The sequence below is a fragment of the Hyla sarda genome, unplaced genomic scaffold, assembly GCF_029499605.1.
Source record: "Hyla sarda isolate aHylSar1 unplaced genomic scaffold, aHylSar1.hap1 scaffold_2829, whole genome shotgun sequence".
NCBI classification, from domain to species: Eukaryota; Metazoa; Chordata; class Amphibia; order Anura; family Hylidae; genus Hyla; species Hyla sarda.
The window spans coordinates 11,234-26,528 of NW_026609534.1; the positions used below are offsets into that span (position 1 = coordinate 11,234).

The 15,295-nt window shown below is 48.5% G+C and overlaps 1 protein-coding gene across 1 annotated transcript; it reads left to right on the forward strand.

Moving 5' to 3' along the window:
• Positions 1 to 2,394: 2,394 nt before the first annotated feature.
• On the forward strand, positions 2,395 to 12,213 carry LOC130326298 (protein phosphatase 1 regulatory subunit 16A-like; the record flags this gene model as incomplete). The annotated part of the gene is given in 4 exon segments (XM_056553349.1): positions 2,395 to 2,471; positions 4,410 to 4,555; positions 5,638 to 5,741; positions 12,089 to 12,213. Coding segments are annotated over 3 exon segments (243 nt in total), but the record flags the coding sequence as incomplete, so codon positions are not given.
• Positions 12,214 to 15,295: the final 3,082 nt, after the last annotated feature.

Below are 15,295 nucleotides of genomic sequence, written 5' to 3' on the forward strand. Positions count from 1 at the left end.
TAAAGGGGTACTCCACTGGAAAACATTTCTTTAAAAATAAACTGGTGCCAGCAAGTTAAACAGATTTGTAAATGACTTCTATTTAAAAATCTAAATCCTTCCAGTACTTATCAGCTGCTGTAGGATCCACAGGAAGTTCTTTTCTTTTTGAATTTCCTTTCTATCTGACCACAGTGCTCTCTGCTGACACCTCTGTCCATATCGGGAACTGTCCAGAGCAGGAGAGGTTTGTTATGGGAATTTGCTTCTACTCTGGACAGTTCCTAAAATGGACAGAGGTGTCAGCACTGTGGTCAGGCAGAAAGGAAATTGAAAAAGAAAAGAACTTCCTGTGGAGCATATAACAGCTGATAAGTACTGGAAGGATTAATATTTTAAAATAGAAGTTATTACAAATCTGTTTAACTTTCTGGAACCAGTTGATTTAGAAAAAAATGTTTTCCAGTGGAGTACCCCTTTAAGAATGGGAGTAGCCACTCGGACCCCACCACCATCCCTGTCACTGAGGACCCCACCACCATCCCTATGACTGACGACCCCACCACCATCCCTATCACTGAGGACCCCACCACCATCCCTGTCACTGAGGACCCCACCACCATCCCTATCACTGAGGACCCCACCACCATCCCTGTCACTGAGGACCCCACCACCATCCCTGTCACTGAGGACCCCACCACCATCCCTATGACTGAGGACCCCACCACCATCCCTGTCACTGAGGACCCCACCACCATCCCTGTCACTGAGGACCCCACCACCATCCCTGTCACTGAGGACCCCACCACCATCCCTGTCACTGAGGACCCCACCACCATCCCTGTCACTGAGGACCCCACCACCATCCCTATCACTGAGGACCCCACCACCATCCCTATGACTGAGGACCCCACCACCATCCCTATGACTGAGGACCCCACCACCATCCCTATGACTGAGGACCCCACCACCATCCCTATGACTGAGGACCCCACCACCATCCTTATGACTGAGGACCCCACCACCATCCCTATGACTGAGGACCCCACCACCATCCCTATGACTGAGGACCCCACCACCATCCCTGTCACTGAGGACCCCACCACCATCCCTGTCACTGAGGACCCCACCACCATCCCTGTCACTGAGGACCCCACCACCATCCCTGTCACTGAGGACCCCACCACCATCCCTATCACTGGGGACCCCACCACCATCCCTGTCACTGAGGACCCCACCACCATCCCTGTCACTGAGGACCCCAACACCATCCCGATCACTGAGGACCCCACCACCATCCCGGTCACTGAGGACCCCACCACCATCCCGGTCACTGAGGACCCCACCACCATCCCTGTCACTGAGGACCCCACCACCATCCCTGTCACTGAGGACCCCACCACCATCCCTATGACTGAGGACCCCACCACCATCCCGATGACTGAGGACCCCACCACCATCCCGATGACTGAGGACCCCACCACCATCCCGGTCACTGAGGACCCCACCACCATCCCTGTCACTGAGGACCCCACCACCATCCCTATGACTGAGGACCCCACCACCATCCCTATGACTGAGGACCCCACCACCATCCCTATGACTGAGGACCCCACCACCATCCCTGTCACTGAGCACCCCACCACCATCCCTGTCACTGAGGACCCCACCACCATCCCTATCACTGAGGACCCCACCACCATCCCTGTCACTGAGGACCCCACCACCATCCCTGTCACTGAGGACCCCACCACCATCCCTGTCACTGAGGACCCCACCACCATCCCTATGACTGAGGACCCCACCACCATCCCGATGACTGAGGACCCCACCACCATCCCGATGACTGAGGACCCCACCACCATCCCGATGACTGAGGACCCCACCACCATCCCTATCACTGAGGACCCCACCACCATCCCTATGACTGAGGACCCCACCACTATCACTGGGGACCCCACCACCATCCCTGTCACTGGGGACCCCACCACCATCCCTGTCACTGAGGACCCCACCACCATCCCTATCACTGGGGACCCCACCACCATCCCTATCACTGGGGACCCCACCACCATCCCTGTCACTGAGGACCCCACCACCATCCCTGTCACTGAGGACCCCACCACCATCCCGATCACTGAGGACCCCACCACCATCCCTATCACTGGGGACCCCACCACCATCCCTATGACTGAGGACCCCACCACCATCCCTATCACTGGGGACCCCACCACCATCCCTATGACTGAGGACCCCACCACCATCCCTGTCACTGAGGACCCCACCACCATCCCTATCACTGGGGACCCCACCACCATCCCTGTGACTGAGGACCCCACCACCATCCCTATCACTGAGGACCCCACCATCCCTATCACTGGGACCACCCCCTCTAATGTCCTTTTCTGTTGTTTTTTACAGTCCGCCAGTTGCTGCAGAACGGATACAATGCCAACCTGTACAACGAGGACGGACTGACCGCGCTTCACCAGGTGAGTGACCACAGGAGGACGGCAGCTCCATGTACTGCAGAAATGGAAATTATAGCGTTATATAGGGTCAGTGTTGGGGATTATAGCGTTATATAGGGTCAGTGTTGGGGATTATAGCGTTATATAGGGTCAGTGATCGGGATTATAGCGTTATATACCGTCAGTGATGGGGATTATAGCGTTATATAGGGTCAGTGATGAGGATTATAGCGTTATTTAGGGTCAGTGATGAAGATTATAGCGTTATATAGGGTCAGTGACGGGGATTATAGCGTTATGTAGGGTCAGCGATGGGGATTATAGCGTTATATGGGGTCAGTGATGGGGATTATAGCGGTATATAGCGTCAGTGATGGGGATTATAGAGTTATATAGGGTCAGTGATGCGGATTATAGCGTTATATAGGGTCAGTGACGGGGATTATAGCGTTATATAGGGTCAGTGACGGGGATTATAGCGTTATATAGGGTCAGTGACGGGGATTATAGCGTTATATAGGGTCAGTGATGGGGATTATAGCGTTATATAGGGTCAGTGATGGGGATTATAGCGTTGTATGGGGTCAGTGATGGGGATTATAGCGTTATATGGGGTCAGTGATGGGGATTATAGCGTTATATAGGGTCAGTGATGGGGATTATAGCGTTATATAGGGTCAGTGATGCGGATTATAGCGTTATATAGGGTCAGTGATGGGGATTATAGCGTTATATAGGGTCAGTGATGGGGATTATAGCGTTATATAGGGTCAGTGATGCGGATTATAGCGTTATATGGGGTCAGTGATGGGGATTATAGCGTTATATAGGGTCAGTGACGGGGATTATAGCGTTATATAGGGTCAGTGATGGGGATTATAGCGTTATATAGGGTCAGTGATGGGGATTATAGCATTATATAGGGTCAGTGATGCGGATTATAGCGTTATATAGGGTCAGTGATGGGGATTATAGCGTTATATAAGGTCAGTGATGGGGATTATAGCGTTATATAGGGTCAGTGATGCGGATTATAGCATTATATAGGGTCAGTGATGTGGATTATAGCGTTATATAGGGTCAGTGATGCGGATTATAGCGTTATATAGGGTCAGTGATGCGGATTATAGCGTTATATAGCGTCAGTGATGAGGATTATAGCGTTATATAGGGTCAGTGATGCGGATTATAGCGTTATATAGGGTCAGTGATGAGGATTATAGCGTTATATAGGGTCAGTGATGAGGATTATAGCGTTAGATAGGGTCAGTGATGAGGATTATAGCATCATATAGGGTCAGTGATGGGGATTATAGCGTTATATAGGGTCAGTGATGCGGATTATAGCGTTATATAGGGTCAGTGATGAGGATTATAGCGTTATATAGGGTCAGTGATGAGGATTATAGCGTTATATAGGGTCAGTGATGAGGATTATATCGTTATATAGGGTCAGTGATGCGGATTATAGCGTTATATAGGGTCAGTGATGCGGATTATAGCGTTATATAGGGTCAGTGATGCGGATTATAGCGGTATATAGGGTCAGTGACGGGGATTATAGCGTTATATAGGGTCAGTGATGGGGATTATAGCGTTATATAGGGTCAGTGATGCGGATTATAGCGTTATATAGGGTCAGTGATGCGGATTATAGCGTTATATAGGGTCAGTGATGTGGATTATAGCGTTATATAGGGTCAGTGATGGGGATTATAGAGTTATATAGGGTCAGTGATGCGGATTATAGCGTTATATAGGGTCAGTGATGCGGATTATAGCGGTATATAGGGTCAGTGATGCGGATTATAGCGTTATATAGGGTCAGTGATGGGGATTATAGCGTTATATAGGGTCAGTGATGCGGATTATAGCGTTATATAGGGTCAGTGATGCGGATTATAGCGGTATATAGGGTCAGTGATGCGGATTATAGCGGTCTATCTCCTGTATCCTTAGTGCTGTATTGATGATTATGAAGAGATTGTTCGGTTGCTGATAGATGGCGGTGCGGACGTGAACGCCTGTGACAGTGAATTGTGGACGCCCCTACACGCCGCCGCAACCTGCGGACACCTGCACCTGGTGGAGATGCTCATCAAACAGTAAGAGACCATGATGTGGCGGTATAGATTATAGATGTATCACAGTAAGAGACCATGATGTGGTGGTATAGATTATAGATGTATCACAGTAAGAGGACATGATGTGGCGGTATAGATTATAGATGTATCACAGTAAGAGACCATGATGTGGTGGTATAGATTATAGATGTATCACAGTAAGAGGACATGATGTGGCGGTATAGATTATAGATGTATCACAGTAAGAGACCATGATGTGGCGGTATAGATTATAGATGTATCACAGTAAGAGACCATGATGTGGCGGTATAGATTATAGATGTATCACAGTAAGAGACCATGATGTGGCGGTATAGATTATAGATCAATCATAGTAAGAGGACATGATGTGGCGGTATAGATTATAGATCTATCACAGTAAGAGGACATGATGTGGCGGTATAGATTATAGATGTATCACAGTAAGAGGACATGATGTGGCGGTATAGATTATAGATCTATCACAGTAAGAGGACATGATGTGGCGGTATAGATTATAGATGTATCACAGTAAGAGACCATGATGTGGCGGTATAGATTATAGATGTATCACAGTAAGAGACCATGATGTGGCGGTATAGATTATAGATGTATCACAGTAAGAGACCATGATGTGGCGGTATAGATTATAGATGTATCACAGTAAGAGACCATGATGTGGCGGTATAGATTATAGATGTATCACAGTAAGAGACCATGATGTGGCGGTATAGATTATAGATGTATCACAGTAAGAGACCATGATGTGGCGGTATAGATTATAGATGTATCACAGTAAGAGACCATGATGTGGCGGTATAGATTATAGATGTATCACAGTAAGAGACCATGATGTGGCGGTATAGATTATAGATGTATCACAGTAAGAGACCATGATGTGGCGGTATAGATTATAGATGTATCACAGTAAGAGACCATGATGTGGCGGTATAGATTATAGATGTATCACAGTAAGAGACCATGATGTGGCGGTATAGATTATAGATGTATCACAGTAAGAGACCATGATGTGGCGGTATAGATTATAGATTATTGTCAGGGATGACCCAGCCCTCTCTATATAGTGACGCCAACCTCCTGGCTGTGAACTCTGACGGGAACATGCCCTATGACCTCTGTGAGGACGATGTTACACTGGACCACATAGAGACTGCTATGGCCGAGCAGGGTGAGTGCCTTCCCTTCTCTCCTGTACTCTGTCTCTTCTCCTCCTCTCCTGTACTCTGTCTCTACTCCTCCTCTCCTGTGCTCTGTCTCTTCTCCTCCTCTCCTGTCTCTTCTCCTCCTCTCCTGTACTCTGTCTCTACTCCTCCTCTCCTGTGCTCTGTCTCTTCTCCTCCTCTCCTGTCTCTTCTCCTCCTCTCCTGTACTCTGTCTCTTCTCCTCCTCTCCTGTACTCTGTCTCTTCTCCTCCTCTCCTGTACTCTGTCTCTTCTCCTCCTCTCCTGTACTCTGTCTCTTCTCCTCCTCTCCTGTACTCTGTTTCTTCTCCTCCTCTCCTGTGCTCTGTCTCTTCTCCTCTTCTCCTGTGCTCTGTCTCTTTTCCTCCTCTCCTGTACTCTGTCTCTACTCCTCCTCTCCTGTACTCTGTCTCTACTCCTCCTCTCCTGTGCTCTGTCTCTTCTCCTCTTCTCCTGTGCTCTGTCTCTTCTCCTCCTCTCCTGTGCTCTGTCTCTTCTCCTCCTCTCCTGTGCTCTGTCTCTTCTCCTCCTCTCCTGTGCTCTGTCTCTTCTCCTCCTCTCCTGTGCTCTGTCTCTTCTCCTCCTCTCCTGTGCTCTGTCTCTTCTCCTCCTCTCCTGTGCTCTGTCTCTTCTCCTCCTCTCCTGTACTCTTGTCTCTTCTCCTCCTCTCCTGTACTCTTGTCTCTTCTCCTCTCCTGTACTCTCTCTTCTCCTCCTCTCCTGTACTGTCTCTTCTCCTCCTCTCCTGTGCTCTGTCTGTACTCCTCCTCTCCTGTGCTCTGTCTCTACTCCTCCTCTCCTGTACTCTGTCTCTTCTCCTCCTCTCCTGTACTCTGTCTCTTCTCCTCCTCTCCTCTACTGTCTCTTCTCCTCCTCTCCTGTGCTCTGTCTCTTCTTCTCCTCTCCTGTGCTCTGTCTCTTCTCCTCCTCTCCTGTACTGTCTCTACTCCTCCTCTCCTGTCTCTTCTCCTCCTCTCCTGTCTCTTCTCCTCCTCTCCTGTGCTCTGTCTCTTCTCCTCCTCTCCTGTGCTCTGTCTCTTTTCCTCCTCTCCTGTACTCTGTCTCTTTTCCTCCTCTCCTGTGCTCTGTCTCTTTTCCTCCTCTCCTGTGCTCTGTCTCTTCTCCTCCTCTCCTGTGCTATGTCTCTTCTCCTCCTCTCCTGTGCTCTGTCTCTTCTCCTCCTCTCTTGTACTGTCTCTACTCCTCCTCTCCTGTACTCTGTCTCTACTCCTCCTCTCCTGTGCTCTGTCTCTTCTCCTCCTCTTCTGTACTGTCTCTACTCCTCCTCTCCTGTACTCTGTCTCTACTCCTCCTCTCCTGTGCTCTGTCTCTTCTCCTCCTCTCCTGTCTCTTCTCCTCCTCTCCTGTCTCTTCTCCTCCTCTCCTGTCTCTTCTCCTCCTCTCCTGTGCTCTGTCTCTACTCCTCCTCTCCTGTGCTCTGTCTCTTCTCCTCCTCTCCTGTACTCTGTCTCTTCTCCTCCTCTCCTGTGCTCTGTCTCTTCTCCTCCTCTCCTGTACTCTGTCTCTTCTCCTCCTCTCCTGTACTCTGTCTCTTCTCCTTCTCTCCTGTACTCTGTCTGTACTCCTCCTCTCCTCTACTGTCTCTTCTCCTCCTCTCCTGTGCTCTGTCTCTTCTCCTCCTCTCCTGTGCTCTGTCTCTTCTCCTCCTCTCCTGTACTCTCTCTACTCCTCCTCTCCTGTCTCTTCTCCTCCTCTCCTGTGCTCTGTCTCTTCTCCTCCTCTCCTGTGCTCTGCCTCTTTTCCTCCTCTCCTGTACTCTGTCTCTTTTCCTCCTCTCCTGTGCTCTGTCTCTTTTCCTCCTCTCCTGTACTGTCTCTACTCCTCCTCTCCTGTACTCTGTCTCTACTCCTCCTCTCCTGTGCTCTGTCTCTTCTCCTCCTCTCCTGTACTGTCTCTACTCCTCCTCTCCTGTACTCTGTCTCTACTCCTCCTCTCCTGTGCTCTGTCTCTTCTCCTCCTCTCCTGTGCTCTGTCTCTTCTCCTCCTCTCCTGTGCTCTGTCTCTTCTCCTCCTCTCCTGTCTCTTCTCCTCCTCTCCTGTACTCTGTCTCTTCTCCTCCTCTCCTGTACTGTCTCTTCTCCTCCTCTCCTGTGCTCTGTCTCTCCTCCTCTCTTGTGCTCTGTCTCTTCTCCTCCTCTCCTGTGCTCTGTCTCTTTTCCTCCTCTCCTGTACTCTTGTCTCTTCTCCTCCTCTCCTGTACTGTCTCTACTCCTCCTCTCCTGTACTCTGTCTCTACTCCTCCTCTCCTGTGCTCTGTCTCTTCTCCTCCTCTCCTGTGCTCTGTCTCTTTTCCTCCTCTCCTGTACTCTTGTCTCTTCTCCTCCTCTCCTGTACTGTCTCTACTCCTCCTCTCCTGTACTCTGTCTCTACTCCTCCTCTCCTGTGCTCTGTCTCTTCTCCTCCTCTCCTGTACTCTGTCTCTTCTCCTCCTCTCCTGTACTGTCTCTTCTCCTCCTCTCCTGTGCTCTGTCTCTCCTCCTCTCTTGTGCTCTGTCTCTTCTCCTCCTCTCCTGTGCTCTGTCTCTTTTCCTCCTCTCCTGTGCTCTGTCTCTTCTCCTCCTCTCCTGTACTGTCTCTACTCCTCCTCTCCTGTGCTCTGTCTCTTCTCCTCCTCTCCTGTGCTCTGTCTCTTTTCCTCCTCTCCTGTGCTCTGTCTCTTCTCCTCCTCTCCTGTACTCTTGTCTCTTCTCCTCCTCTCCTGTACTGTCTCTCCTCCTCCTCTCCTGTGCTCTGTCTCTCCTCCTCTCTTGTGCTCTGTCTCTTCTCCTCCTCTCCTGTGCTCTGTCTCTTCTCCTCCTCTCCTGTGCTCTGTCTCTTTTCCTCCTCTCCTGTACTCTCTCTTCTCCTCTCCTGTGCTCTGTCTCTTCTCCTCCTCTCCTGTGCTCTGTCTCTTCTCCTCCTCTCCTGTGCTCTGTCTCTTCTCCTCCTCTCCTGTGCTCTGTCTCTTCTCCTCCTCTCCTGTGCTCTGTCTCTTCTCCTCCTCTCCTGTGCTCTGTCTCTTCTCCTCCTCTCCTGTGCTCTGTCTCTTCTCCTCCTCTCCTGTGCTCTGTCTCTTCTCCTCCTCTCCTGTGCTCTGTCTCTACTCCTCCTCTCCTGTGCTCTGTCTCCTCTCCTGTGCTCTGTCTCTTTTCCTCCTCTCCTGTGCTCTGTCTCTACTCCTCCTCTCCTGTGCTCTGTCTCTTTTCCTCCTCTCCTGTGCTCTGTCTCTTTTCCTCCTCTCCTGTGCTCTGTCTCTTTTCCTCCTCTCCTGTGCTCTGTCTTTTCTCCTCCTCTCCTGTCTCTTTTCCTCCTCTCCTGTACTCTGTCTCTTCTCCTCCTCTCCTGTGCTATGTCTCTTTTCCTCCTCTCCTGTGCTATGTCTCTTTTCCTCCTCTCCTGTGCTCTGTCTCTTTTCCTCCTCTCCTGTGCTCTGTCTCTTCTCCTCCTCTCCTGTGCTCTGTCTCTTCTCCTCCTCTCCTGTCTCTTTTCCTCCTCTCCTGTGCTCTGTCTCTTCTCCTCCTCTCCTGTGCTATGTCTCTTCTCCTCCTCTCCTGTGCTCTGTCTCTTTTCCTCCTCTCCTGTGCTCTGTCTCTTCTCCTCCTCTCCTGTCTCTTCTCCTCCTCTCCTGTGCTCTGTCTCTTCTCCTCCTCTCCTGTGCTCTGTCTCTTTTCCTCCTCTCCTGTACTCTGTCTCTTCTCCTCCTCTCCTGTGCTCTGTCTCTTCTCCTCCTCTCCTGTGCTCTGTCTCTTTTCCTCCTCTCCTGTACTCTGTCTCTACTCCTCCTCTCCTGTGCTCTGTCTCCTCTCCTGTGCTCTGTCTCTTTTCCTCCTCTCCTGTGCTCTGTCTCCTCTCCTCCTCTCCTGTGCTCTGTCTCTACTCCTCCTCTCCTGTGCTCTGTCTCTTCTCCTCCTCTCCTGTGCTCTGTCTCTTCTCCTCCTCTCCTGTCTCTTTTCCTCCTCTCCTGTGCTCTGTCTCTTTTCCTCTTCTTCTGTGCTCTGTCTCTTTTCCTCCTCTCCTGTGCTCTGTCTCTTCTCCTCCTCCCCTGTGCTCTGTCTCTCCTCCTCCTCTCCTGTACTCTGTCTCTACTCCTCCTCTCCTGTGCTCTGTCTCTTCTCCTCCTCTCCTGTGCTCTGTCTCTTTTCCTCCTCTCCTGTGCTCTGTCTCTTTTCCTCCTCTCCTGTGCTCTGTCTCTTTTCCTCCTCTCCTGTGCTCTGTCTCTTTTCCTCCTCTCCTGTGCTCTGTCTATTCTCCTCCTCTCCTGTCTCTTTTCCTCCTCTCCTGTACTCTGTCTCTTCTCCTCCTCTCCTGTGCTATGTCTCTTTTCCTCCTCTCCTGTGCTCTGTCTCTTTTCCTCCTCTCCTGTGCTCTGTCTCTTCTCCTCCTCTCTCCTGTGCTATGTCTCTTCTCCTCCTCTCCTGTGCTATGTCTCTTCTCCTCCTCTCCTGTGCTCTGTCTCTTTTCCTCCTCTCCTGTGCTCTGTCTCTTCTCCTCCTCTCCTGTCTCTTCTCCTCCTCTCCTGTGCTCTGTCTCTTTTCCTCCTCTCCTGTGCTCTGTCTCTTTTCCTCCTCTCCTGTACTCTGTCTCTACTCCTCCTCTCCTGTGCTCTGTCTCTTTTCCTCCTCTCCTGTACTCTGTCTCTACTCCTCCTCTCCTGTGCTCTGTCTCTTTTCCTCCTCTCTCCTGTGCTCTGTCTCTTTTCCTCCTCTCCTGTGCTCTGTCTCTTTTCCTCCTCTCCTGTACTCTGTCTCTACTCCTCCTCTCCTGTGCTCTGTCTCTTTTCCTCCTCTCCTGTACTCTGTCTCTACTCCTCTTCTCCTGTGCTCTGTCTCTTTTCCTCCTCTCCCGTGCTCTGTCTCTTTTCCTCCTCTCCTGTACTCTGTCTCTACTCCTCCTCACCTGTGCTCTGTCTCTTTTCCTCCTCTCCTGTGCTCTGTCTCTACTCCTCCTCTCCTGTGCTCTGTCTCTTCTCCTCCTCTCCTGTGCTCTGTCTCTTTTCCTCCTCTCCTGTGCTCTGTCTCTTTTCCTCCTCTCCTGTGCTCTGTCTCTTTTCCTCCTCTCCTGTACTCTGTCTCTACTCCTCCTCTCCTGTGCTCTCTCTTTTCCTCCTCTCCTGTGCTCTGTCTCTTCTCCTCCTCTCCTGTGCTCTGTCTCTTTTCCTCCTCTCCTGTGCTCTGTCTCTTTTCCTCCTCTCCTGTGCTCTGTCTCTACTCCTCCTCTCCTGTGCTCTGTCTCTTCTCCTCCTCTCCTGTCTCTTCTCCACCTCTCCTGTGCTCTGTCTCTTCTCCTCCTCTCCTGTGCTCTGTCTCTTCTCCTCCTCTCCTGTCTCTTCTCCACCTCTCCTGTGCTCTGTCTCTTCTCCTCCTCTCCTGTGCTCTGTCTCTTTTCCTCCTATCCTGTGCTCTGTCTCTTTTCCTCCTCTCCTGTCTCTTCTCCTCCTCTCCTGTGCTATGTCTCTTCTCCTCCTCTCCTGTGCTCTGTCTCTTTTCCTCCTCTCCTGTACTCTGTCTCTACTCCTCCTCTCCTGTGCTCTGTCTCTTTTCCTCCTCTCCTGTACTCTGTCTCTTTTCCCTCCTCTCCTGTGCTCTGTCTCTTTTCCTCCTCACCTGTGCTCTGTCTCTTTTCCTCCTCTCCTGTACTCTGTCTCTACTCCTCCTCTCCTGTGCTCTGTCTCTTCTCCTCCTCTCCTGTCTCTTCTCCTCCTCTCCTGTGCTATGTCTCTTCTCCTCCTCTCCTGTGCTCTGTCTCTTTTCCTCCTCTCCTGTGCTCTGTCTCTCCTCCTCCTCTCCTGTGCTCTGTCTCTCCTCCTCCTCTCCTGTACTGTCTCTACTCCTCCTCTCCTGTACTCTGTCTCTACTCCTCCTCTCCTGTCTCTACTCCTCCTCTCCTGTGCTCTGTCTCTTCTCCTCCTCTCCTGTCTCTTCTCCACCTCTCCTGTGCTCTGTCTCTTCTCCTCCTCTCCTGTGCTCTGTCTCTTCTCCTCCTCTCCTGTCTCTTCTCCACCTCTCCTGTGCTCTGTCTCTTCTCCTCCTCTCCTGTGCTCTGTCTCTTTTCCTCCTCTCCTGTACTCTGTCTCTACTCCTCCTCTCCTGTGCTATGTCTCTTCTCCTCCTCTCCTGTGCTCTGTCTCTTTTCCTCCTCTCCTGTACTCTGTCTCTTTTCCTCCTCTCCTGTACTCTGTCTCTACTCCTCCTCTCCTGTGCTATGTCTCTTCTCCTCCTCTCCTGTGCTCTGTCTCTTTTCCTCCTCTCCTGTGCTCTGTCTCTTTTCCTCCTCTCCTGTACTCCTCCTGTGTCTATTATCTTGTGATCTCTTTTTCATCCCTTTATATATTTAGGAATTACTCAGGAAAAGATAGAGGAGGCGCGGGCAGCCACGGAAATGAGGATGGTGTCAGATATCAGACAGCTGCTGGAGTCAGGGGCAGAGGTCAACGCTCAAGACCCTTCAGGCACCAGCCTGGTAAGTGACCGCTGAGCTGGAGATGACTTTTACAGATTCACAGCTCTTACAGTAAAGAACCAGCTCCCGAGGTCACTATTCTACAGATTCACAGCTCTTACAGTAAAGAACCAGCTCCCGAGGTCACTATTCTACAGATTCACAGCTCTTACAGTAAAGAACCAGCTCCCGAGGTCACTATTCTACAGATTCACAGCTCTTACAGTAAAGAACCAGCTCCTGAGGTCACTATTGTTAAGATTTGCTCTTACTGTAGTCACCTCAGGAGCTGGTTCTTGACAGTAAGAGCTGTGAATATGTAGGATAGACACCTCAGTAGAGGATGACCCCATCACACTGTCCTATATATAATAAGAGGATGTCCCCATCACACTGTCCTATATATAATAAGAGGATGACCCCATCACACTGTCCTATATATAATAAGAGGATGACCCCATCACACACTGTCCCTATATATAACAAGAGGATGACCCCCATCACACTGTCCTATATATAACAAGAGGATGACCTCATCACACTGTCCTATATATAATAAGAGGATGACCTCATCACACTGTCCTATATATATAAGAGGATGACCCCATCACACTGTCCTATATATAATAAGAGGATGACCCCATCACACTGTCCTATATATAATAAGAGGATGACCCCATCACACTGTCCTATATATAATAAGAGGAGGACCCCATCACACTGTCCTATATATAATAAGAGGATGACCCCATCACACTGTCCTATATATAATAAGAGGATGACCTCATCACACTGTCCCTATATATAATAAGAGGATGACCCCATCACACTGTCCTATATATAATAAGAGGATGACCTCATCACACTGTCCTATATATAATAAGAGGATGACCCCATCACACTGTCCTATATATAATAAGAGGATGACCTCATCACACTGTCCTATATATAATAAGAGGATGACCCCATCACACTGTCCTATATATAATAAGAGGATGACCTCATCACACTGTCCTATATATAATAAGAGGATGACCCCATCACACTGTCCTATATATAATAAGAGGATGACCTCATCACACTGTCCTATATATAATAAGAGGATGACCCCATCACACTGTCCTATATATAATAAGAGGATGACCTCATCACACTGTCCTATATATAATAAGAGGATGACCCCATCACACTGTCCTATATATAATAAGAGGATGACCTCATCACACTGTCCTATATATATAAGAGGATGACCTCATCACACTGTCCTATATATAATAAGAGGATGACCCCCATCAACACTGTCCTATATATTATAAGAGGATGACCCCATCACACTGTCCTATATATAATAAGAGGATGACCACCATCACACTGTCCTATATATAATAAGAGGATGACCCCATCACACTGTCCTATATATAATAAGAGGATGACCCCATCACACTGTCCTATATATAATAAGAGGATGACCTCATCACACTGTCCTATATATAATAAGAGGATGACCTCATCACACTGTCCTATATATAATAAGAGGATGACCCTCATCACACTGTCCTATATATAATAAGAGGATGACCTCATCACACTGTTCTATAATATAATAAAGAGGATGACCCCATCACACTGTCCTATATATAATAAGAGGATGACCTCATCACACTGTCCTATATATAATAAGAGGATGACCTCATCACACTGTCCTATATATAATAAGAGGATGACCCCATCACACTGTCCTATATAAAGAGGATGACCTCATCACACTGTCCTATATATAATAAGAGGATGACCCCATCACACACTGTCCCTATATATAATAAGAGGATGACCTCATCACACTGTCCTATATATATAAGAGGATGACCCCATCACACTGTCCTATATATAATAAGAGGATGACCCTCATCACACTGTCCTATATATAATAAGAGGATGACCCCATCACACTGTCCTATATATAAGAGGATGACCCCATCACACTGCCCTATATATAATAAGAGGATGACCCCATCACACTGTCCTATATATAATAAGAGGATGACCCCATCACACTGTCCTATATATAATAAGAGGATGACCCCATCACACTGTCCTATATATAATAAGAGGATGACCCCATCACACTGTCCTATATATAATAAGAGGATGACCCCATCACACTGTCCTATATATAATAAGAGGATGACCTCATCACACTGTCCTATATATAATAAGAGGATGACCCCATCACACTGTCCTATATATAATAAGAGGATGACCCCATCACACTGTCCTATATATAATAAGAGGATGACCCCATCACACTGTCCTATATATAAGAGGATGACCTCATCACACTGCCCTATATATAAATAAGAGGATGACCCCATCACACTGTCCTATATATAATAAGAGGATGACCCCATCACACTGTCCTATATATAATAAGAGGATGACCCCATCACACTGTCCTATATATATAAGAGGATGACCCCATCACACTGTCCTATATATAATAAGAGGATGACCCCATCACACTGTCCTATATATAATAAGAGGATGACCTCATCACACTGTCCTATATATAATAAGAGGAGGACCCCATCACACTGTCCTATATATAATAAGAGGATGACCCCATCACACTGTCCTATATATAATAAGAGGATGACCCCATCACACTGTCCTATATATAATAAGAGGATGACCTCATCACACTGTCCTATATATAATAAGAGGATGACCTCATCACACTGTCCTATATATAATAAGAGGATGACCCCATCACACTGTCCTATATATAATAAGAGGATGACCCCATCACACTGTCCTATATATAATAAGAGGATGACCCCATCACACTGTCCTATATATAATAAGAGGATGACCCCATCACACTGTCCTATATATAATAAGAGGATGACCTCATCACACTGTCCTATATATAATAAGAGGATGACCCCATCACACTGTCCTATATATAATAAGAGGATGACCTCATCACACTGTCCTATATATATAAGAGGATGACCCCATCACACTGTCCTATATATAATAAGAGGATGACCCCATCACACTGTCCTATATATAATAAGAGGATGACCCCATCACACTGTCCTAT